Genomic DNA, 25805 nt, shown 5'->3' with positions numbered 1-25805 from the left:
GCTCTCAGTGCACTAGAAGTCTGCTGGAAAATGGCTGCACCCTCTGTGGAGACACCACATCTGCACCAGGATTGGTGAGAGGGAAGCTATCCACCTTTCTGTTTACCCAGTTGTATAAAGGCACTGCTAGCAGAAACCAGTTTAACTAAATCAATTAGGGAGTGCTTGCTTTGCTACCTCCTTAGTTCTGTCTGCAGACCTGACTGATGTCATTCTTCATTACCCTTCACATCTAATGTGCTAGCAAAAGATACTGTCTCCAGCTTTTGGATTGACTCTTTTCCATAGCCACAACTACTCATCACTTACTTAAAGGGACCCTCCTTCTTTATACAAATATCCGTACAATGGCATCCAGGTGGTTCCATTGCGTTGCACCAGAAGACACACAGGAGATGGCAGTTTTCTTAAGCCTCTCCCCTACAACCAGTGTTGCACTCTCAACAGGCACCAATGGCATCCAGGTGGTTCCATTGCATTGCACCAGAAGTCACACAGGAGATGGCAGTTTTCTTAAGCCTCTCCCCTACAACCAGTGTTGCACTCTCAACAGGCACCACTGACGCACAGTGGTTATTCACAGTCTGCTGATGTTATTTAAGCATTGTGTTGCTGTTGCCTAATCCTTCAAATTGGGTACATTGCTGTAAATAGTTTGTAACCCTCCCTCCTAAGTCTTAACTTGAGCCATTCTTGAGGTAGTCAATACAACTGTGGTTATTGAAATATAGTGTCAGTTGCCTTCTTTTTTTACTCTGTGCTGGGTAATATTGGTTACTGGTCTGGTGAACATTGTTAGTCTAACCATGTCTGAACCTAGAGTGTCAGAACCAGCGACTCCTACTGGAGTAGTGCTAAATAAAAAGGAAATTTCCTGGCCTCTCCCCTACATTGCCTGGATTTATTCATGGCTGTCAGGAACTACCTAAATGCTGCAGCCTCTATTCACATGAAGAGTTCTTCTTTGTCCTGCCTGTTGGCCCTCATAGAGGGTGTCCTGCTTCCTGCTCCACTATTGCTAGGTGAATCATGCAATTCATTTCCATACATCTACTTTCCAGGATATGCAGGGTCACCATCTGGTCCTCTTCACACATTATAATTTCAAGTCAAATTTTATTTACTTTCTTAATTTTCCAAAAATTGTAGCAAAAAAATTACAACTTCAAAAAACTCAGTATGCCTCTTAATAAATACATTGGACTTTCTGCTTTCCAAAAACATATCGTTTGGGGGTGTTTGTACTGTCGTGGCATTTTAGGGCCTCAATAAATGAGATCAGTACATCGAGGTTGATAAATTTAACTATAACTTTCACACAGACTAAATACTATACACCTGTTTCTTTTCTGTGAATGTTACATCACAAATTACTTTCAGATAAAATAGTTTAAAACGTGAAATCCTTTTAGGGATTTACGGTATTTCGTGAAAATTTTACATAATGCACCATTAAAATATTTATGAATATAATCTCACTTTCTTTCAACATTGTGGTATAAGAGAGTTTGAATATTAAGGCTTCACTAGAAATTGGTGTTATTATTAAAAATAAAAGCTGAAGAATCACTGGATATGTGGTGCATAAGAGAGAAGAGAGAAAATTAAAATGAAGAGAGACAATTACAGGTAGATTTGATAGTGTGCGAATATCAGTAGCCATGACAAGTGCTGAGCAAGCAGAACACATTCAACCATGCAGAATTCTAAGTTCTGAGTTAAAATCATAATTGTATTCTTTAGAGGCCAAGCCTTTACTATGAAAGCTATAATAGTTTATGTGCAGTTTCTGTCCGTTCTGCTTTTTCTGTTTCAGGAAACAAGCCGAAGCCAGTCAGTGGAACATAAAACAAGTTTTTAATAAATGTGTACAAAGGACTTATCTCACTTGCCATGGATGTCCAACCTGTTGATCCTAGCAGCTGGGCTCAATATGCTCAGGTGCCACTGGATGCAGCAATTACTGCCATTCAGTTTTGGATACTTAACATACACAAATTTATTTAAGTTTGTTCACATAGGATACGTTTCCATGCATTTTGCTGCATTTATATAATACATGTGTAGCGCTACCCCCTAGGGGGCTGCTGGACTTTGGGTCCCCTTATTCTTGCACAGCCAGACAACATGCATTTTCCAACTTTCATTCAGAGACAGAAATCAGTCCATGGGCTTGTTTTTGTTGTTTTATTGGGACAGTAGGGATTATGGGATCCAGTCTCTCTAGAATTAGCAGTAAGAATTCCTCTTGTAGTAGCTCTGTGTCCCCTTAGTGGAATGTAGCAAAGTCCCAAACTTGCAGGAGCTCTATGTCCCCTCTCTTGAAAAATACCAGCCCACCTGTCTGCTTTGTAAAGTATCTCATGACAAGGGATTGGGTTTAGCTGTTGGCACTGTCCCTGGAAAGCTTGCTGTATATTGCATCTGGCAGCCTTCTCCCTTTTAGGTCCTGGGGGTGCAGAGGTACTCTCACTGTCCCTGGAATCCTGCTTCTTTGGAAGAGACTGCGGTTCAGGCCTCCTGCTGTCCAGGTCCTCCCATGTTAGCCAGGGTGTCTCCTAGAAGAAACTGAAGGGTAGCGGAGATCCCTCTGTCCAGCTTCTCTCCTTCTTCAGCTCCCAGCTGGGAGGCAGAGCCCCCTCAGCCCCATGGTCCCCTCCAAGGCTCCACGACACAGCCTCAGCACTCCATCTTCCACTGACTACAACTCAACTCTGCTGGCAAGGCTCCACAATATTTATGGGCTGACTCAACCACCCTTCCAGGCCCTCTGCCTGGGGATAGGACAGATTGAATTCCCATAAATATGCAGATCATAGCTTCATCTCCCCACCCACTAGCTTCTAGAAGCTTCCAGCAGCTTCTAGAACCAGGGGGAGGTACCAGAAGCCTAACCTGTAGAGCCCTCCAGCTTGACCTACAGTAACCCAATTCCCAGACTCACACAGCTACTGTGAGTCGGAATACATTTTCTGTACACTAGAGGGGACTACACATGGTTTTCATTAGGACATGTTGTTCTCAATGTGCTGCAGTGTGTATGTGAAAAAGTCACATAAGTTGCATTTTGAATGCATAGAACTGCCTTTTCCCTTTCAAGTCTATTTAATGAAATCCACAACACAACTTGCATATGTCAATGGTAGCAGTTCAACCCTTACTAATACTTTTTTATGATTTGTAGAAAAGTTAGACCCCATGGGACTCTGTCAGGGAATCCCTGTGAGACGCCTGGCACATCCATGTGCGCAGGCGCATGGTTTGTCTCAAAGAATGGCTAACAGGCGTTAAAGTGAGCCCAGTCTCCTATTCTTTGCTGACTGATCTTCAGCTGTGTCCTGTATCCTGATCTGATCCTGTATGCTCTCCTAGTTGGTGACTTGGCATGTTCCTTGACATTGGCTGTGTATACTGTTCCTGTTTTGCTGCTCACCTCTGACCCAGCTCTGTTCCTGACTCTGGCTTTTGCCTATGTCCCTGGCTTCTGTTAACCTTCGGGTGCCAGCTCTGCACACAGCTGCATGTTCCAGTCTCCAGAGCAAGCTGCCGGCCCGGAATCATCAACATCGGACACTCGCATCACTCCTATCCCTCAGCTTCCTCTGTCTCATCCTCAGTGGGGCCAGGACAGGAGATACAAGAGAGGTTGACCTCATCAACTCAGTCTCCAATTAGGTACATGACAGACTCATTCTAAAAAGTGTCTCAGATAAAAACCATAAGCATTGACTACCAGGGTAGGGACCTTATAAATATTCAGTAAATGGGAATTTTCTTCTAACCTACCAGAAAATGGGTCTTCTTGACCTGTTAATAATATTATACCACCTTCATATACTAGCACCAGTGCGCTAAAGTAAAGGTAAAGGTAACTGCTTTATTTACATATCAGTGCAATTAATAGGATCCAAAGCTGTAAATCAGAGAAATATTACACGAGTGTATAACCCTACAAATGCTATACGAGCTTAATCCTAAACTCATTTTTTTTTTTTAGAGTTCAGCAGTACCGCCCCAAAAACCTGGGGCCCATACTCCAGCTCTAATCATGTGCTTCTATAAAATTAAAAGTAAAACATTGGAATCCACGTGTCCGACACCCTGCATGTAGATTAGGGGACAGGTGCATGGATTAATGGACGAGCCGCCACGGTTTATATATTTAGTTTGCATACCTATGGGCGCTAATTTACTCATAGATTATCTATGAGGAACCATGTCAAACACCTAAAGAGAACCAGTGCCCACTGCACAATAAAGCATTCACAAGTGGGAAAAGCGCTTTAAGATAAATACTCATTTAATTTACACGGACACTGTCAAACCATTTTGAGGACATTTTTTAATGCATTTACATGCATGTAATGATTTTTCAGTGGTGCCATTCACACCCGTGTGTCTTCCTGCATTTTGATGTGGTCAATTTAGTTGCGTTTGGAGAAACTAGAGTTTTATGCACCCAAGATCCAGTTAGACCCTCTAAACTTGGCCACACACATGCAGACATATCTAAACAAGCCTTAACATGGCTAAACACAGCTAAAATTGCTTTAGCCACTTCAAGACTGGACAATATCACCCCTTTCTGCCCAGGCCATGTTTCAGATTTCAGCATTGTCACGCTTGGAATAACAATTACTCAGTCAAGCAATACTGTACCCAAATAAAATTTTTATCCTTTTTTCAGAGCGATAGAGCTTTCTTTTGATGGTATTTATAAACACCACTGGGTTTTTTATTTTTGCTAAAAATGAAAAAGCATAGAACATTTAAAAAAAAATATATATTTTTTTTTTCATAAATTTAGTCCAAGATGTATTCTGCTAAATTTCTTTCGTAAAAATACCCCGAATCAGTGTATATTAGTTTGTTTGTGTGAAAGTTATAGAGTCTACAAACTATGGTGTATATATATATATATATATATATATATATATATATATATATATATGAAAATTGAACAATCCTGACAGTTTAAATACCCTGAAAATTACTCTGTTTTGGAAAGTAGACAGTCCAAGGTATTTAGTATAAGGCATAATATGTTTTTTGAGATTGCAATTCTTTGTCAACGCCGTCAGAGGGCATTGCATGTGAACAAGTCCTTATGGTGACACTATGACTAGCATAGAGATAATCAGGGACATCGGGACTGGTGTGGCGGTGATCAGGGATAATTGGACTTATGTGGTGGGGGTCAGAAACACTGTACCTTTTGTGGCGGTGGCCAGGGACATTGTAAGTCATGTGTAACTTTAAAGTGAGGGAAGATCTTTTTTACTTTAATGCATTCCCTCCTTTAAGGTAAATAAATTGGGCTCCTCCCCATTGGCATTGGCTCTTGCTGCTGTCAATTAAATACGGTGAGGAAGGAGAGGGGGTGGGGCTGTGCTGTGTGTGTCTATAGATGCACAGAGCCCAGCTTGGGAGCATGCCCACATGAGTGCCCCCATAGCAGACAGCAAGCTACGGGGCCACTGAGAGAAGAGGAGGAGTGGACAGCGCCGATGGGGAATGCCAGAAGAGCAAGTAAGGCACCACTCTGCAATACCACTGCACAGAGCAGGTAAGTTTAACTTACCTGTATTATTATTTTAAGAAAAAATAGCCTTTAGAACCACTTTAGGTACTACAGCTGAGAAAGTGTTAAGCACATTAACCCGTTAAGTTAATGTCATACGCACCTTTTTTTAACTTATATGAGCTATCTTACAAGACATTTGGGGTTTGTGTATTAATCACTTAACAAATATTTTATGGTCTTTTTGTTTTTAAACTAGGTTATTTTTGGACATGCTTTTTTCAATATTTCATATGCTTTGTTCTTCAGGTTTGGCGTACAACAGATTACCTTATTTTCTGAATTACTTCTTTGATACATACTTGCTAATTAACGAAGATACACCAGTTGGTAAGTGTTCAATTTTTTTGTAACCTCATTATTGTTGGATGAATCAGGATTTCCTTATAGTCATAGTTTGTCACAGTGTGGTAACGTGTATCTGCTAAAACAACATGTAGAAAGCTGCAGAACAGCAACCATATTGCAATTTGAAAATGACCATCACCTTAAAAAAACGGTTATTTTGCTGACACTTCAGGTGTTTTTTGTTCTTTTCTTTCTTTTGCATTTTTCTGTCAGTGCTATCTGTTCTTAGTTTGAATTTTGTGCTGTGACAGAATAATTTTGGATTATTCAGATTTTCAACATTACTGATCTATTTATATGAAATATATTTATCATGTATTGATTAAAGGAAGTTCTTAGTAATGGCATTCAGTCTCCTGAAGTGGAATATTGGTAGAGCATCTTAAAAAATCTTTTTTTTTTTTTTTTTTACCTTAATGGATTCTTGCATTGAGGTTAAAAAATGCCAAAGTACCAGTCTGTGCCTATGTACCCAAACAATTACCTGCCATCTATGTTCACGGCTGCTCGTTCCCCATGTTCTATGCTACTTCCCCTAATCTTCCAGATGCAGAGGAGGGTACTGAGGCTATTGGAGCCATAGGCAACTGCTAAGGAGATATCTGTGTGTGTGCGTGCTCCCGATTGCTGCTGTGTGCATTAATAGACACACAGCACCCAGCGAATTGCTTGGAGGAGGGAGCAGGGGCATGGCCGGGCACTGTGTGTGTCTATAAATGCACACAGCATCAGTTGGGAGCACACACAAGTGTCTGGGGGTGATGACTTTAGGACAGGAGAAATAAAGGAACATTTTAAAGAGGAGAAACCATTATTTAATGTTGGTGTGAACGTCCTTTTCTAAAAAAGAAAATTATTGTTGCCAGACATTATTAAAACATTGTAAAATTACCTTCTGTCAGGACCATGATAAGGGGGTACTGCTGACCCTCCTGTACCGGGTCCAGGCGCCATCAGTTCAACAGGGAGGCCCTGGCACCAGCTAAGAAGGAAGACCAGCTGTACTGACTTATCACTGGAACCGATCTTACTGTGGCACTGTAATGCCCCGTACACACGGTCGGATTTTCCGACGGAAAATGTTCGATGGGAGCTTGTTGTTGGAAATTCCAACAGTGTGTAGGCTCCATCGGACATTTTCCATCGGAATTTCCGTCACACAAAATTTGAGAGCAGGTTCTCAAATTTTCCGACAACAAAATCCGTTGTCGTAAATTCCAATCTTGTGTACACAATTCCGACAAACACAAAGTTCCACGCATGCTCAGAATCAAGCAGAAGAGCTGCACTGGCTATTGAACTTAATTTTTCTCGGCTCGTCGTACGTGTTGTACGTCACCGTGTTCTTGACGTTTGAAGTTTGAGTCAACATCCATCAGAAAAATTCCATGGATTTTGTTGTCGGACATTTTCGGAATGTCCGATTGTGTGTACGCGGCATAACGCAGCAGGAATCTTATCCTCTCCCTCCCACTGGCTGCACTGCAGGGGGGAGCCACAGGAAGATTGGTTCCATCATCTACATCCCCCCCAACCCTCCACTACTCTGATTACCCTCACATCTCCTTCTCTATGCTGTCCGGGTACCCCCTGTGTGCCCCCCACAGTGCTGCCGGCTTCACCTCTTCTTCCTTCCAGCTGCAGGGCACACGGGGATTGTTTCATGATGGAGAGCTGGGGGAGAGGTAAATATGCCATTATTACCAGCCCCTTCCTCTCCTGAAAGAACACAGTGAGACATTGGTACTGATCGTAATCATTTATAACCAAAACATACTGTTTGTAAATAAACAGGATGCCTCGAGGGACTTTCTATTCATTTATCTGTAGTGTAGCTGAGACAGCAGAGAAGGGGACCAAGGAATCTGTCCTCAGTCCTCAGTCCCTTTCTCTATATCAAAAGTGAGACATCAGGAGTCTGTTTAGACCCATGGGATTCCACCAGAGCCCCCACAACAGAGAAGTTATAGAATATCAAACATGAAAAAATAAATACAATTCTAAAAAAGTAAATAAATAAATAAAATTGTACAAAATAATAAACAAAAAGGTAGGGGTTCATTCACATGTGCTTTGCTCTCTTAAGAGCAATCAGTTTTTTATCGCATTTGACAAGCATTGAGGCTTTAACCTCACACTAGTACGCTGCAACCATGTGCTTTGCAGGGCACTTGCAGAGCAGCGCCATCCATTTGAATGGTCGCATTTGACAGGGGGTATAATTCGTGCTGAGAAGCAAAGTATCGTGGCCATGGCATCTGTACACCTCCAGTCGCTGCCTCTGCAGCTTAAGTGGGTAGCAGTTGGGGGTTGCTAAAAGCGTGGGTCAGCTGTGGGATGTTACCATCCACCAACCTCACATGTGAATCAGCCCAAAGGGCTACATTTTTGGGTAAAATATAGCTGGGGTTGATTGAGTAAATAGATACCAGATATGTCAAGTCTTAAAATTTCAAACACCGGTGGAATCACAAAAAAACAATGGTATCCAAAACTCTCCCTTGGCAATGCTTTACAGGTTATCAGTTTAGAGTTAACCATGAATTATGGCAAAACCTAAACGTATGGTGCAATTGATGTTTACTTACTGTACATGTGCACGCTCTACACTGCGCTGTTTATATGGGAAGTGTGCACGGGTAATTGGGGTGCTTTAAATTATTTTATTTTTTTTTTTATTTGTTTTATACTTTTTTTAACACTTTTAAAAAATTTTTTTTTTACTTTATTGTTATCACAAGGGGGCTAAGAAGCATGGGCAGTTGACATGTCCTCTTTAAATTTCTTCCTCTTCCCTCTTATTGGCCAGAGTAACACTGTTATAGAGAGAGAAGGGACAAGGGGGGTTTTTACACAAGCTGCCTGCCACGCTCTATTCCTACATGTAGCAGTGGCGGGAAAGATGAATGGGTAACCATGGCCAGGCTCACCCGGCTATATCTATATGAGAATAAAGTAATTTTTCTGTAAGACTCCCCCACCTCACCCCCTTTAATTTTATAGGCCAGGCCATGTGAATTTTCCCAGACATGTGTTTGCTGCTCTATGCATTTTTATTATATAATCTGTTATTTGCAATGTATGACCTCTATTACTGTACATTTCTGCATAATGTCCAAGTCTTCAGGAAAAACTTGCCTTTATTATAGTCTTTGAAACGTGAACCACTGAGTACCTGTTTCAGTAATGAAAGTATCAGGGTGTTTATATATCAACAAAGGCTGTCATCCTTGAAATTAAATGTGACTGTTAAATAAAATAAGTGCGTTTGGATATATTTCTGTGTCTGATAAAATTCTATTTTTTCTGGCCTCTGGGTAACTGAGATACACACACTAATCATTGTGGTGTGTTTTTCAATTGTGTATGCAGATGCAAATGAGTAAACCTATTTCTGCTGGATCCAAACTGACAAAATGCCATGTTAGGATTTTGACCTTTATTTCTGCCTGATTTTTGCTTGAAATAATGTTAAAAAATAAGATATGAATGACTGGCACTAAGAGGATTGTATTAGAATGTATTTCTATTACTTCAAAATAGCACAGTAGTTTTGTTTCACAGACCATTATCTTAAGTAAACATAAAGCTTAAATGGTTTGTGTCGGCGAAATGAAAAAACAAATCTCAGTACATCTCTGCAATACATGTTTTGTCACTTTAAAATGCTGCAACTACAGACAAATACCTTTGGATCCTGCCAGAAATCTAGTAAACTCCTATTTTTTTTCTTAACTATTCCAGTATATATTCCTATCTCAAAGATATACCTTCTGTTACTCTCAGCCTCCTCCAAATATCCAGTTCCCTTTTTTTTTTTTTTTTTTTTTTGCTGTTGCTGTGATAGGACTTCCTGTTAGAGGTGCCAACATTTGTTCTCCATGGTCCCACATAGCCACCCTCTCTTGCCTGCCCCTAGGTGGACTACGGATTGTGGGATGTGTAGTGTGCGTAGTGTACATGCAGTGCTTCTTATACTCTATTATAATAGAGTACAGGACAAATAAGTAGTGGATGTGTACGGGTTATTTTTGTTGAATAAAGATATAGAAAATGGAAATAGAATAGTAAGATCTTTGAGGCCTCATTCTTACCATTACCCATACAGAAACACTTTGTACTGTATCACATGCTTTGCATGCCATCCACTTAATTGGCCAGAATTGAAAAGCAGAGAGTAATGCTCCTACTATGGCATCCAGGACCCGGTCCCAAATGCTGAGATTCAGACCAATAAAGGGTACCTATTAAACGCAATGGCTTTTTGTCTGTCTATGCATGTGGCATGCATTGTGAGATACAGAAAAATATGACAGTGCATGTGGTGAATACTGGGTCTTAAATACCGGCTATCATGTAAATGTATACTTGTATACTGTAGCACAGGGGTAGGCAACCTTTTGAGCACAGTGTGCCGAAAAATATTTTCAAAGAAATTGAGCGTGCCGATTTTATAACAAAAAAATGTCAACTTCTCACTCTTAATCACGAAAAGGATTTTTTTTATAAAGTAAATGTTTTAAACTACTTTAGTAGTGAGAAATTAACATCCTGCACTCTCATGCCTTTGATCAGCCCCAATTCCTGCAACTCCACACCTCAGATCACTGTCCCCCCTGCAAACCTCACCTCTGTACCCCCTGCACATCTGCCCCACAACTGTACTACCCTGCACATCTACCCCACCACTGTACACCCCTGCTCATCTACACCCTACTGTACCCCCTACACATCTGCCCCACCACTGTACTACCCTACACATCTGCCCCACCACTGTACCCCCCTGCTCATCTACACCCTACTGTACCCCCTGCACATCTGCCCCACCACTGTACCCCCCTGCTCATCTACACCCTACTGTACCCCCTGCACATCTGCCCCACCACTGTACTACCCTGCACATCAGCCCCACTACTGCACCACCCTGCTCATCTGCCCCACCACTGTACCACCCTGCTCATCTGCCCCACCAATGTACCCCCTTTCTCATCTGCCCCATCAGTGTAACCCCCTGCACATCTGCCCCACCACTGTACTACCCTGCACATCTGCCCCACCACTGTACTACCCTGCACATCTGCCCCACCACTATGCTACCCTGCACATCTGCCCCACCACTATGCTACCCTGCACATCTGCCCCACCACTGCACTCCCTGCTCATCTGCCCCACCACTGTAACCCCCTGCTCATCTGCCCCACCACTATAACCCCCTTTACATCTGCCCCACCACTGTACCCCCTTTCTCATCTGCCCCACCACTGTACCCCCTTTCTCATCTGCCCCACCAATGAACCCCTTTCTCATCTGCCCCCCAATGTACCCCCTTTCTCCTCTGCCCCACCACTGTAACCCCCTGCACATCTGTCCCACCACTGTACCACCCTGCTCATCTGCCCCACCACTGTAACCCCCTGTACATCTGCCCCACCACTGTACCACCCTGCTCATCTGCCCCACCACTGTAACCCCCTGTACATCTGCCCCACCAATGTACCCCCTTTCTCATCTGCCCCACCAATGTACCCCCTTTCTCATCTGCCCCACCAATGTACCCTCTTTCTCATCTGCCCCACCACTGTAACCCCTGCACATCTGCCCCACCACTGTAACCCCTGCACATCTGCCCCACCACTGTAACCCCTGCACATCTGCCCTAACACTGTAACCCCCTGCACATCTGCCCACCACTGTAATCCCCTGCTCATCTGTCCCACCACTGTACCACCCTGTTCTTCTGTCCCACCACTGTAACCCCCTGCTCATCTGCCCCACCAATGTTTCCCCTTTCTCATCTGCTCCACCACTCTACCCCCTGTACATCTGCTCCACCGCCGTGCCCCCATGCTCTTCTGTCTCACCGCAGAACCATCTTCTGATCTGTCCTAACACTGAACTTATCTACTCATCTGCCCCACTACTGTAACCCCCTTTCTCATCTGCCCCACCACTGTACCTCCTGCACATCTGTCCCACCACTGTACCCCCTGCTTTTCTGCCCCACCACTGTAACCCCCTGCTCATGTGTTTCACCAATGTACCTCCTTTCTCCTTTGCACCCCTCTGCACATCTGCCCCACCTCTGTACCCCTCTGCTCCTCTGCCCCATCCCTGTAACTCTCTGCTCATTTGTCCCACCAATGTACCTCCTTACTCCTCTGCCCCAACACTGAACCCCCCCCCGCTCATCTTTCCCACCACTGTAATCCGCTGCTCACCCTGCTCCATCACTGTACCTCCCTGCTTTTCTGTCCCACCGCTGAACCCCCTTCTCATCCCTCCCACCACTGTACCTCCTGCACATCTGTCCCACCACTGTAACCCCCCTGCTTATCTGTCCCATCAATGTACCCCCGTTTTCTCATCTACCCCACCACTGTACCTCCCTGCACATCTGCTCCTCTGTCGTATCCCCATGCTCTTCTGCCCCACCTCTGTTCCCCCTGCTCTCCTGCCCCACCACTGTAACACCCTGCTCATCTGTCCCACCAATACACCTCCTTTCTCATCTGCCCCACTGCTCTACCCCCCTGCTTTTCTGTCCCACTACTGAACCCCCTTCTCATCTGCCCCAACACTAAACCCCCCTCCTCATCTGACCCAACACTGAACCCCCTTGCTCATCTGACCCAGCACTGAACCCCCCTGCTCATCTGGCACAACACTGTACCCCCCTGCTCTTCTGTCTCACTGCTGAACTCCCTTCTCATCTCTTCCACCACTGTACCTCCCTGCAGATCTGCTTCACCACCGTACCCCCATGCTCTTCTGTCTCACCGCTGAACCATCTTCTCATCTGTCTTAACTCTGAACTTATCTGCTCATCTGCCTCACCACTGTAACCCCCTTTCTCATCTGCCCCACCACTGTACCTCCTGCACATCTGTCCCACCACTGTATCCCCTGCTCTTCTGCCCCACCACTGTAACCCCCTGCTCATATGTTCCACCGATGTACCTCCTTTCTCCTCTGCCCCAACACTGACCCCCCCTGCTCATCTTTCCCACCACTGTAACTCCCTTCTCATCTGGCCCAACACTGACCCCCCCCTACTCATCTGCCCCATCACTGTACCCCCCTGCTTTTCTGTCCCCCCGCTAAACCCCCTTCTCATCTCTCCCACCACTGTTCCTCCTGCTCATCTGCTTCAGCACTGTAACCCCCCTGCTCATCTGCCCCATCAATGTACCCCCTTTTCTCATCTGCCCCACCACTGTACCTCCCTGCACATCTGCTCCACCACTGTATCCCCATGCTCTTCTGTCTCACTACTGAATCACCTTCTCATCTGCCCTAACACTAAACCCATCTGCTCATCTGCCCCACCACTGTAACCTGCTTTCTCATACAACTCCTTTCACATCTGCCCCACTGCTCTACCCCCCTCTTTTCTGTCCCACCACTGAACCCCCTTCTCATGTGCCCCAGCACTGTACCCACCTGCTCTTCTGTCCCAATGCTGAACCCCCTTCTAATCTATTCCACCACTGTACCTCCCTGGACATCTGCCCCACCGCTGTACCCTCCTGCTCATCTGGCCCACCTCTGAACCCCACCTGCTCATTTTTCCCACCACTGTACCCCCCTGCTCATCTGCTCCACCGCTGTACCCTCTTATCATCTATGATATGCGTGATATGCAGAGTCATGAAAGGAAGCAGAGATGAGACACATCTACCTGTCCTGGCACATTCATTCTGCTGATCCACCTCTCACATCCAGCCCACCTGCTTATATGTGACATCACATACAAGTATCTGGAATGTGCAATGATGAGCTCAGGTCAGGGGCATTTTCTGAAAGCAGTGGGCCTTTGTGCAAGATCATAATTTGGGCCCCTGCAGCTGAGAAAAAGTGTGGCGCTCTGCGCTACAGGAAAAGTTGGGTGTTATTTTCATTGTGCTGCATACTGGCTCTGGCTTAAAGGGACACAGGGTGCAGGGGTTCAGTAGTAAGTGACGCAAAGGTTCAGGAATAATTTCAACCAAGTTCCCAGAAGCTCAACAGTAATTCCACAAACTGTCACCTGATTGGGGTTTTCTCAATCACAGTGAAATCTCTTCTTTCTGAGATTGGTAGTGGCAACCAAGTGAGTCATCTTCCTACAGATGGTGGGCGAGGCTAGCAGGACTGTGTTTGGCTTTAGTTGTGGCCAATGACAGTCCTCCTCCTGCCCCCATACCCCCCCCTTGCAGAACTGCATCCATTCTCTTCCCCATCACAAAAGCTGACGATCGCAGCTACAGCAAAGTTAGAGAAGCAAACAATGTTTACCTTCTTTTACAATGTGTGGGAGCACAGTGCCTCCCCCTCAATGCAGGTGCAGTGTGGAAAATCTGAAATTGGAATGCATTAGTGTTTCACTGACACTTCCCTGCGCTGCTCTACCGATGGGGAGGTAGTCGAGTGGCGGCAAAAGAGGCTTTGTGTGCTGTTTGCGGCACCAGTGTCGGAGGTTGCCTACCCCTGCTGTAGGGAGTAGTTTTTGAATGCTCTTTTGGTTGTCATTGTCTCAGATGTATTTTTAAATGGTGTTATTAGGAAAACCAATGTCTGAATATTAGCGAGCTCTTTAACCGCTTGCCGCCCGCTGTCCGTCATATGATGGCCAGGCGGCGCCGCTCTCGTTCTGAGTGGGCGTCATATGACGTTCGCCCATTTAAACAGGGAATGCACGCAATCGCGTGCACGCATCCCTGTACCTTAGGTGGCAGCGTGTCACGGAGACACCGCTCGCCACCGAGGGGGGTGAACAGCCATTGGGCATAACTGTTTACCACGTGATCGACCGTGATGAAGTCACGGCTGATCACAGATGGTTCCGCCCCACTGTGCATGGCGCATGTGCGCAATTGCGGTGTGCGTGCACCTCGGTGGCGGCGTGTTTCCGGGAACATTGCTCGTCATCGATGCTGGTAAACAGCCATTGGCTGGCGGCTGTTTACCACGTGATCGGCTGTGATCCTTTCACAGCCGATCACTAAATGTAAACACAGAGCGGTAACTAGCTGTTACCAGCTCTTCTCTCCTCACACCGTTTCCAGTGTGAGGAGAGAAGAGCCAGGAGCAGTGACTTACCGATCTGTGTCTGTATTGTACTGCACAAGCACAACACTTGTCCCATCGCCCCCCCCCATTGTCATCTGTCACCCAACAGTCACCCCATAAAGTGCATCTGTCACATAAGAGACTGCCATCGTGACCGTCAGTGGTGCACCCATCAGTGACCGTCAACTGTCACCGTCACCCATCAGTGACCTTCACCTGTCACCATCACCCATCAGTGACCGTCACCTGATGACAGTAATGAGACGGTATCATTAGCAGTCATCAGCATGGATTTATGTAGAATCATTCTTGCCAAACCAATCTACTAACCTTCTATGAGGAGATGAGTTGCCAGGTAGATAAAGGAAGGCCCGTAGATGTGGTGTATCTGGATTTTGCAAAAGCATTTGACACAGTTCCCCATAAAGGTTTACTGTACAAAATAAGGTCCGTTGGCATGGACCATAGGGTGAATACATGGATTGAAAACTGGCTACAAGGGCGAGTTCAGAGGGTGGTGATAAATGGGGAGTACTCGGAATGGTCAGGGGTGGGTAGTGGGGTCCCCCAGGGTTCTGTGCTGGGACCAATCCTGTTTAATTTGTTCATAAACGACATGAAGGATGATGTAAACAGTTCAATCTCTGTATTTGCAGACAATACTAAACTAAGCAGGGCAATAACTTCTCTGCAGGATGTGGAAACCTTGCAATAAGATCTGAACAAATTAATGGGGTGGGCAACTACATGGCAAATGAGGTTCAATATAGAAAAATGTAAAATAATTCACTTGGGTGGCAAAAAGATGAATGCAAGCTTTACGCTGGGGGGAGAACCTCTGGAGGAATCTAGGATGGAAAAGGACCTGGGGGTCCTAGTAGATGATAGGCTCAGCAATGGCATGCAATGCCAAGCTGCTGCTAACAAAGCAAAAAGAATATTGGCATGCATTAAAAAGGGGATAAACTCCAGAGACAAAACGATAATTCTCTTGCTCTACAAGACTCTGGTCCGGCCGCACCTAGAGTATGTTGTCCAGTTCTGGGCACCAGTCTTCAGGAAGGATGTAGTAGAATTGGAGCGAGTACAAAGAAGGGCAACAAAGCTAATAAAGGGTCTGGAGGATATTAGTTTTGAGGAAAGGTTGCGAGCACTGAACTTATTCTCTCTAGAGAAGAGACGCTTGAGAGGGGATATGATTTCAATATACAAATACCGTACTGGTGACCCCACAGTAGGAATAAAACTTTTTGCAGAAGAGAGTTTAACAAGACATGTGGCCACTCATTAAAATTAGAAGAAAAGAGGTTTAACCTTAAACTACGTAGAGGGTTCTTTACTGTAAGAGCGGCAAGGATGTGGAATTCCCTTCCACAGGCTGTGGTCTCAGCGGGGAGCATCGATAGTTTCAAGAAACTATTAGATAAGTACCTGAATGACCACAACATACAGGGATATACAATGTAATACTGACATATAATCACACACATAGGTTGGACTTGATGGACTTGTGTCTTTTTTGGACCTCACCTACTATGTAACTATGTAACCTGTCACCGTCACCCATCAGTGACCGTCAACTGTCACCGTCACCCATCCGTGACTGTCACCTGTCACTGTCACTCATCAGTGACCGTCAACTGTCACCGTCGCCCATCAGTGACTGTCAACTGTCACCCATCACCCGTCACCTATAAATGACCGTCAATGGTGCACCCGTCACCCATCAGTGACCGTGCCCTGTCACCCATCACCCGTCAACCATCAGTGACCGTCAGCCATCACCCATCAGTGACTGTCAACCATCACCCATCATCAAATTAGTGACTGTCAGCCATCACCCATCACCCATCAGTGACCGTCCGCCATCACCCGTCACCCATCAGTGACCGTCAGCAGTACAACCATCAGTGACCGTGGCCTATCACCTGTCAGTGACCGTCACCGTCCGTGGCTTGTCACCCATCAGTGACCATCGCCTGTCACACCGTCATCACCTATCAGTGAACGTCACCTGCTACCCATCGCACAGCCCATCAGTGACCGTCACCTGCCACCTGTCACACAGCCATTAGCGTCATGTCCAAAAGATTTTATACTAGTGAGGAGGCATTCCAGATCCTCTCCATGACCGATGATTCTGATTCTGAATCAAATTTGGTGTTTGAACCGTTTGAGAATAGTGAATTGGCAAATGATTCGGAGGAAGAATGGGTCCCCCCTAAAAGGGCATGGCACTCTGGAAACCAGGCAGCTGCCAGCAACCAGGATTATATTCTCAGGCCCAGTACCAGCGTTGCCGCCAGCAATAGGCCCAAAGAACAAATTCCCAGGCCCAGTACCAGTGCTGCTGCCAGCGATAGGCCCCAGGAACAAATCCAAGTCCAGGCCCAGGCCCAGTATCAGTGCTGCCACATCATGCCTGAGTACCACCACAGGAAATTCAAATCCCCCAGCTACTGGAGTGTCACGTCCCCCAAGAGCCAGGGCTTTACATACATGCCAGATGGTCTTGCCAACCCAACATGGCTGCCTTCCGACTCGGGTTCACCAATTATTCCTCCTTTCACAACACAGCCAGGTGTGCAGGCCAACACCCAAAATTTCACAGCGATTGATTTTTTTAATCTGTTTTTGCCCGACACTTTGCTGCAATTCATTGCGGACCAGACAAATTTATATGCCCAGCAGTATATTGCCAACAACCCCCAATGATCATATGCCCGTCCATTTGAGTGGAGAGATCTGAATTTGGAGGAGTTCAAATTGTTTATGGGCCTCACCATAAACATGGGGATTACAAAAGAAAATGAAGGACATGCCTATTGGTCCACCTACCCCATCCACCATAGGCCCATTTATTCTGCCGTAATGTTGAGGTCCCGATACGAGATGATAATGCGCTTTCTTCATTTTAGTGACAATACCCAGTGCCATCCCCGCAATCATCCAAATTACGTCAAGTTATATAAAATTCGCCCACTGATAAATTTCTTTTCCCAACAATTTGTAGAACTCTATGTCCCCGATCAGAATATTTGTGTTGATGAGTCCTTGGTACCCTTTTCAGGCCGGCTAGGAATAAAGCAATATATTAAGCCAGATATGGAGTAAAATTTTACAAGCTCTGTGAGAGAGCCACGGGATATCTGTATGCATTCCACATATATGAAGGAAGAGATTCCCAGCTCCAGACCCCTGAGTGCCCCGCCTACATGGGCACAACTGGAAAGATTGTATGGGACCTGGCATACCCACTTCTGAACAAAGGATATCACAAATACCTTGACAACTTCTGCACCAGCCTGCCGCTTTTCAAACACTTATACATAGCAAAAACCCTGGCCTGCGGAACCTGCAGAAAGAATAGGAAGGGCTTTCCACAATCTCTAGCGAACAAAAAGCTGCAAAAGGGGCAAAGAGCAACATTGAGATGCAACGAAGTGCTGGCCTTGAGGTGGAAGGATAAAAGGGACATGCACATGATGTCCACCATCCATGATGTCACTACAGTTGAGGTTCAAAGAAGGCAAGGTCCCATTGAAAAGCCAACATGTGTCCAAGATTATAATCTCTACATGGGGGGGGGTGTGGATTTCAATGATCAAATGATTCAGCCCTGTTTGTCAATAAGGAGGTCCCGATTCTAGTACAAGAAGGTAGCAATTTATCTCATCCATTTGGCCATTTATAATTCCTTTGTAGTCCACACCAAATCCATGGAAAGCCCCGCCCCCTTCCTAAAATTCATAGAAGTTGTCACGTCTCTCATCTATAAACAAAGACCCCCCCCCCCCACAAGACTTTCGCTCAGATGGTGTTAGCCGACTTCATGAGCGCCACTTCCCCTTCCACATGCCACCATCTGAAGCAGTCCGAAGACGGCAAAAAAAAATGTTGCGTGTGCAGTAAAAGAGGATTTCGAAAAGATACCAGCTACCATTGTCCCCAGTTTCCCTCCCAACCTGACCTTTGCAATGGTGAATGCTTCCAACTTTATCATACATCCCTAAAATATTAGCCCATATTTTTAACCATTTCCATCATCTGTGGTGACCATTTTCCATGCTTCCCCAAATAACCATGCCACTGCCTTCCACGTGAACTGACCCTGGCCTGCTTTTTGACTATGCCTCTGCCTACCGTTTGGACTGCTTCCACGTGAACTGACCCTGGCCGGTTTTGTGATTTTGCCTCTGCCTATTGTTTGGACTGCTTCCACGTGTACTGACCCTGGCCTGTTTTATCATTTATGCTACTGCCTACCGCTTGGACTGCTTGCGCGTGAACTGACCCTGGCCTGTTTTATGGACTATGCTTTTGCCTACCGCTTTGACTGATTTGTTGCCCTGCTACTGTAGTACACTGGGGTCTCACATTAGTGAGAGGCTCCAGAATTGTTTTTCCAGATGGAGAAAACTATTTTTTTTTGTTTTCTCCAGGTTTCAGAATTTCTGGATTAGGGTCTGGAGTCCGGAGGCTTCATAGAGATTTGGGTGGGTTGAAGCCTCTACCCCTGTGCCCCTGTGCACAGGTCTTACCTGATTGTGGACCTCAGTCTGCTGCTGATTTACTGCCATCATGCCTCTACCTGCCGCATGAACGGACCACACCGCTACCTGGACTATGCAAATAATTAGCTGTAGCAAGAGGCAGTATGTTTATGAAGGGCTGGAGAGTGGTACAATAATGAGTATCTGCAGGTAACAGTGTACCAGGACTAATATTATGGCTGTGCTGGCTGTCTTTGCCTGGACAATTTCTATCATGGATTGTGCTGTGCTGACAATATCCTTGTGCTGACTATAGACGATATTCCTGCCTGCTGCCTGGATAATTACTATTGCTTTCGTTAAGCACATCCCTGCCTGCTGCCTGGACCAGTGCTCTCCTCTGTGGATACTACTAAAAGCACAGGTAATGCTTTTTTTTTTTTTTTTTTTACCCTTTCCGCAATAGAATTTATTTTGGATTGTAATTCTTGGTATGTACATGCTATGTGTTAGAAATATGAAGGGCCTTCAAAAATGATTTGTTGTAATGAACCCGAAGCAATTTGCGCTATCCCCAAAACTCTACAGCGATATTGAAAATGATTTAAACGAAATACAAATAATAATGACAAAAAATACTACAAAAAAAGTGCTGCAACCCAAAAAAAACTTGAATATCCAGTTCTGTCAAATAGTAAAAATAAATTCAGGTGCGCTACTAATGTCAAAAGTCACAATGGTTAAAGATACACCTTCTAACTAAAGTTCATAATATTAACGTATTTAAGTGTGAATGAATTGATTATTCCAATATTGTGCAGTCCTAATAAGTGAATATTAAATAAAGTCCTGGAAAATCAAACAGTGTGTATTTCTATATAAGTAGTCCTTCCTTCAGATTGTGGAATTTCATCTCCTTTAGTATTGAGCAAGCCAGAAAATGGTAAAAGAAGGGGGGGCCGCTTACCAGATATGCTGGCCCCCTATTACGGGGGTCTTCAGAGCTCAAAGATGCCGGGTCTTGTAGGCAGGGACAGCTGATTTCACTTGCAGACTTTGATCCGCCTTGGTTCCTTCTTGAGCGCTGTGATAACCTTGTAATGAGCTATGCCTCTGTGGGATCACTCGTTACATGTAGGGAGAGATCAAACAAACAGAGGGTCCTCCATAGTGTAGTAGGTAAAAGCTCTTTATTTAAAAAATGATGGGTAGCCGACATCAAGAGTAAAGCAGAAAATTCAAAACGAAACAAACAGCTCAGCCGCGGTGAAGCTAGCCAGCTGATGTGTGGTGACGTCAGGTCCCGTGGCTCTGTCCGACGCGGCGTTTCTCCGTAAGAGGCTTCAACTTTTTTACAAAAAATGATAGGTTGCCAGGAAATTATATACAGTGAGGTCCATAAATTTTGGGACATCGACACAATTCTAATCTTTTTGGCTCTATACCCCGCCACAATGGATTTGAAATGAAACAAACAAGATGTGCTTTAACTGCAGACTTTCAGCTTTAATTTGAGGGTATTTACATCCAAATCAGGTGAATGGTGTAGGAATTACAACAGTTTGTATATGTGCCTCCCGCTTTTTAAGGGACCAAAAGTAATGGGACAATTGGCTGTTCAGCTGTTCCATGGCCAGGTGTGTGTTATTCCCTCATTATCCCATTTACAAGGATCAGATAAAAGGTCCAGAGTTCATTTCAAGTGTGCTATTTGCATTTGGAATCTCTTGCTGTCAACTCTCAATATGAGATCCAAAGAGCTGTCACTATCAGTGAAGCAAGCCATCATTAGGCTTAAAAAACAAAACAAACCCATCAGAGAGATAGCAAAAACATTAGGTGTGGCCAAATCAACTGTTTGGAACATCCTTAAAAAGAAAGAATGCTTTGTACTTTCCTGACTTGTTAGTGTCTCAAGAAATGAGATAGGCCTTCAGTATATCAGGTGAGATCAGATGTGATAAATTTTCAGTGATTGGCACCATAGCTTGTAGACTTTATAACTTTCACAAAGACCAAATAATTTACACTAATTTGGGTTATTTTTACCAAAGATATGTAGCAGTAAACGTTTTGGACAAAATTTATGAAGAAAAATTACTAATTTGCAAAATTTTATCACAGGACCAAAGAAAAAGGCATTTTTTGCACAAAATGTATGGTCTTTTTTATTTATAGCACAAAAAATAAAAAACCCACTAGTGATTAAATACCACCAGAAGAAAGCTCTATTTGTGGGAAAAAAAAGGACACAAATTTTATATGGGTACAGTGTTGCATATTTTTTGTGTTTTCTAGTTATTTTTACAGTGTTGCATGACTGAGTGTTGCATGATGAGTAATTGTCATTCAAAGTGTTAGAGCGCTCACACAGTTCTGGGTGCGTTACTGCCAGTTTAACACCATATAGTTTTTTGTGCATTACTGCTAGTTTAACGCCATATTGTTTTGTGCGTTACTGCAAGTTTAACGCCATTTACTTCTGTGTGAGTTACTGCCAGTTTAACGCCATATAGTTGTGTGTGTTACTGCAAGTTTAACACCATATAGTTCTGTGTGCGTTACTACCAGTTTAAGGCCATATAGTTCTGTGTGTGTTACTGCCAGTTTAACGCCATATAGTTTTGTGTGCAATACTGCCAGTTTAACGCCATAAAGTTATGTGCTTTACTGTATGTTTGGCACATTATATTGCAGTATATTATAGTGTATCCATGGAGTGTGTCTGTGTAGTGTGAGTACTCAAATGAAAGTACACCAAACACCACTTTACATTGATTAAAGTGCATCTACGTACAGATTTCCACTTCTTTTCATTACATTTGCTTATAAGCACTGCCTCTTCCCTCCCTATAATGTCTGGGAGGACAACAAGGAGAGACAGACATTCCCTTGGCACTGTAAGGCAACAAATGTGTCCACAGGCAAAGGTGGACGTGGTGGTCAGTCCTCAGGCAGTTCATCATTTCCTCTGTTTAGTGAGTTTGCCCGTGCTATCCAGCCACAGCATGCAGAGGAGGTGGTGGACTGGCTTTCTAAACCTTCCTCATCCTCCTCATCCTCTGTCACATAAGCAGATACAAGTGTGCAGTCCCCTGCAGTTGCCAGAGTGCATAAACCTGCCTCCTTTTCCACATCTATTCCTGCCATAGCCTCAACATCAGCCATGGAGGAGTCAGCTGTGTTATTTGACCACAGCGTCAGCCACTTGCTCCTTGATGATGCCCAGCCATTACTGGATTCAGATAGTGGTTTTGAGGTTCAGGATGACAGGAACATGAGCCCAGAGAGAGGGGAGGACACCGGTAGACAAATTGGCATTGATGTTTCCCCAGCCGCAGCGTATTGCCAAGTTGTCTCCACTGGTAATGATAATGATGGAGGAGATGGAGATGATGATGAGGTCACTAATGCGACTTGGGGGAGGAAACTGAAGGTGAGGTGCCACAACCCCAAGGAGGCCAACATCAAGAAAGAGTAGAGAGCAGCCACCCTATTCCATCACATTCTGCAGCTGTTATCTCCCGGCCCGCTCTCCAAAGCTCAGCTGTCTGGGCCTTTTTCAGCACATCTGCAGCAGATTGCAATGTTGCTATCTGCAAACTGTGTCTCAGACACATCAAACGTGGCAAAAACACCAGCCATTTGAGCACCACATGCTTAACAAGGCATTTAACGTCCAACCACTCAGCCCGTTGGCAAGAGCACCTAAAAGCCACACAAAAGGGGCACAAATCTGTCCCTCCACCTCCTTATCCACTTCAGTCTGCCCCTGCTATACCGAGCCATTGCCTCTCAGCAACCTCCACTGACAGGGACGATGGTATAACAAAGGGTGTCCCAGGTCCTAGCAGCACATCTGCCAGCAGCACATCACCAGCTGTGTTTCTCTGCCCCATCTGCTGCAGCGGAAAAAAACAGTCCCTGCCACCCACATGCCCAGCGTCTAAATGCAAGCTTGTCAAAGCTGTTGGCTCTGCAACTTCTACCTTTCAGCCTGGTGGATTCTGCCCCCTTCCGTGAATTTGTGCTCTACCACAATGGCAGGTTCCAGTCGGTACTACTTTTCACTTAAGGCCGTTCCATCTCTCTACCATCACATGGAAGGGAATGTTCTGGCATCATTGGGCAAGGCAGTCAGCTGTAAAATCCACCTTACTGCTGACACGTGGTCCAGCAAGCATGGGCAGGGACAATATACTTCGTTCACAGCACACTGGATAACCCTGGTTGCAACTCGAAAGGATGCAGGACAGGGCTCGGTGCTGCAGCTTGTTGTGCCCCCATGTCTCCATACAGCTGGTGGTGATGATGCCAGACCTCCATTCTCCATTCCCTCCTCTGCAGAACTGTCCTATGAACCCCCTAAGCGTTCAAAGGGCTATTCCATGAGTCAGGCTAAAAGGTGCCATACAGTGCTTCAGCTGGTGTCGTTAGGGGACAGGAACCACACCGGAGCAGAGATTCTTGTAGCTCTGCAGGGACAGGCCCAGAGGTGGTTCACACCACGCCAGCTGGAGCCAGGAATGGTGGTGTGCTATAATGGCTCAAACCTCCTGAATGCCCTTAGACATGGAAAGTTGACACATGTGCCATACCTGGCACATGTCCTCAATTTGGTGGTGCAGCATTTCCTATATACGTACCCAGGGTTGCAAGGTGCGCTAAAGCTGGCCAGAAGAGTCTGTAGCCATTTCAGGTGGTCATACACAACCATTGCTCGGTTGGCTGAAATTCAGCGGGAATTCCACCTGTCCAGTGACACAATCCCTGTTGTGTTCTTGCTGGAGCAGACTCTGCGTGGCATTATGGACAGGGCACTGGAGGCAGAGCAGCAGGAGGAAGAGGAGGACTTCTTTTCCTCTCAAGGCCCACTTTATCTAGACACCATCATTCCTATTTCACAGAACACACAGGAGGAGAGAGGGGAAGAGGATGACCAATAGGATTCTGGCACTTTCATAGGCTTCGAGGAGGAAGACATGCGCCAATCTGCAAGCGATGGCAACCCTCCTTGACCAACGTTATAAGGTGAAGGTCTCAGAACTCATCCCGTCCCCACAGAGAGTGCAGAAGATAAAATCTCTTGAGGACATGTTAAAGAGGATTTTATTGAACGTTTTTCCTGACTCCAGTAGGTTACAGTGTCACGGAAAACATAGTTTTGAGTCTTCTGTTGGTCAAGAGAGGAACGTTGGAGAAGGCGTCCGCCTAACTGAGGCATTAAGGAATTTTTTTAGTTCTCGCCTCCCAGGGCTGTTAGCGTCCACATCCCATTGGCAGCATCTGCATCACATGGTGGCCAATTACCTCAGGGCCAAAACAGAGCTGGAGAGCTTTCCAGCTGATGATCCACTGACTTACTGGGTCATGAGAATAGACCATTGGCCAGAACTTGCCCACTATGCTATTGAGTTGTTGGGCTGCCCTACATCCAGCGTGCTATCAGAAAGGGCATTCGGTGCTGCAGGAGGCTTTGTTCCTGATCATGGAACACGTCTCTCCACAGACTCTGTGGACCGTTTGACTTTTATAAAAATGAATCAGTCCTGGATTACCAGCTATGAAGCCCCTGAAGCCAATGTCACTGATTAAGTATTTTTGGGATGTGGAATCTCTGCAGGACTTTGAGGCTGCCTTGCTTTGAGGGTGTTCAATCATTTCATCTGGAAGAATGTTTTTGGTATAGGTTTCATGGGCACAATTAACAACCAAAGACCAATTTTTCAGCACCTGTTTGACAGGTGCATATCATTGCAATTTTTTTTTTGCCTTCATCAACAGCACATCTTTAGGGTTATGGTGGGAAGGTGCCAGGTGCATATTATTGCAATTTTTTACAGCAAGGCCAATTCTTGCTTTCATCAAGAGTACCTCTATAGGGTTATGGTGGAAAGGCGCCACTGACACCCAAAGACCAATTTTTCTGCACCTGTTTGACAGGTGCATATCATTGCTTTTTATTACAGCAAGGCCAATTTTTGCTTTCATCAAGATTACCTCTATAGGGTTACGGTGGGAGGGTGCCACCGACACCCAAAGACCAATTTGTATGCACCCGTTACTTCTATCCAAAGTCAAAGTGACACCAGAATGTATCCAAAAAATCTCTAATTTTGTTCCCAGCGCACTACATTGTGGCCTCATCATACACACTGGCTCCCCAGCTGTTGCTTATCGCTGCAGCAGATTATAGACATGGTACAGATCTGCCACTTTACAGGTAGACTAGGGGAACCCCCCAGGCACCATCATTTTTCATTTTTATGCTTTCACTTTAAAAAAAAAAAAAAAAATCACTGCTCATTTAAATATTAAGTTTTTCACAAACTTTT

At 45.1% G+C, this 25805-nt stretch overlaps 1 protein-coding gene across 1 annotated transcript in view; it reads left to right on the top strand.

Moving 5' to 3' along the window:
- CDH23 (cadherin related 23) overlaps positions 1 to 25805 on the top strand; it is a 1935615-nt gene that overhangs the window by 191226 nt on the left and 1718584 nt on the right. The window contains exon 3 of the mRNA XM_073596703.1: positions 5831 to 5911. Within this exon, the coding sequence (XP_073452804.1) occupies positions 5831 to 5911 (81 nt within the window). The remainder of the gene's footprint in view (positions 1 to 5830; positions 5912 to 25805) is intronic.

The sequence above is a fragment of the Aquarana catesbeiana genome, linkage group LG08, assembly GCF_042186555.1.
Source record: "Aquarana catesbeiana isolate 2022-GZ linkage group LG08, ASM4218655v1, whole genome shotgun sequence".
NCBI classification, from domain to species: Eukaryota; Metazoa; Chordata; class Amphibia; order Anura; family Ranidae; genus Aquarana; species Aquarana catesbeiana.
Note: the sequence above shows the minus strand (reverse complement) of the source record. Positions and strands in the feature narration are given on the sequence as shown.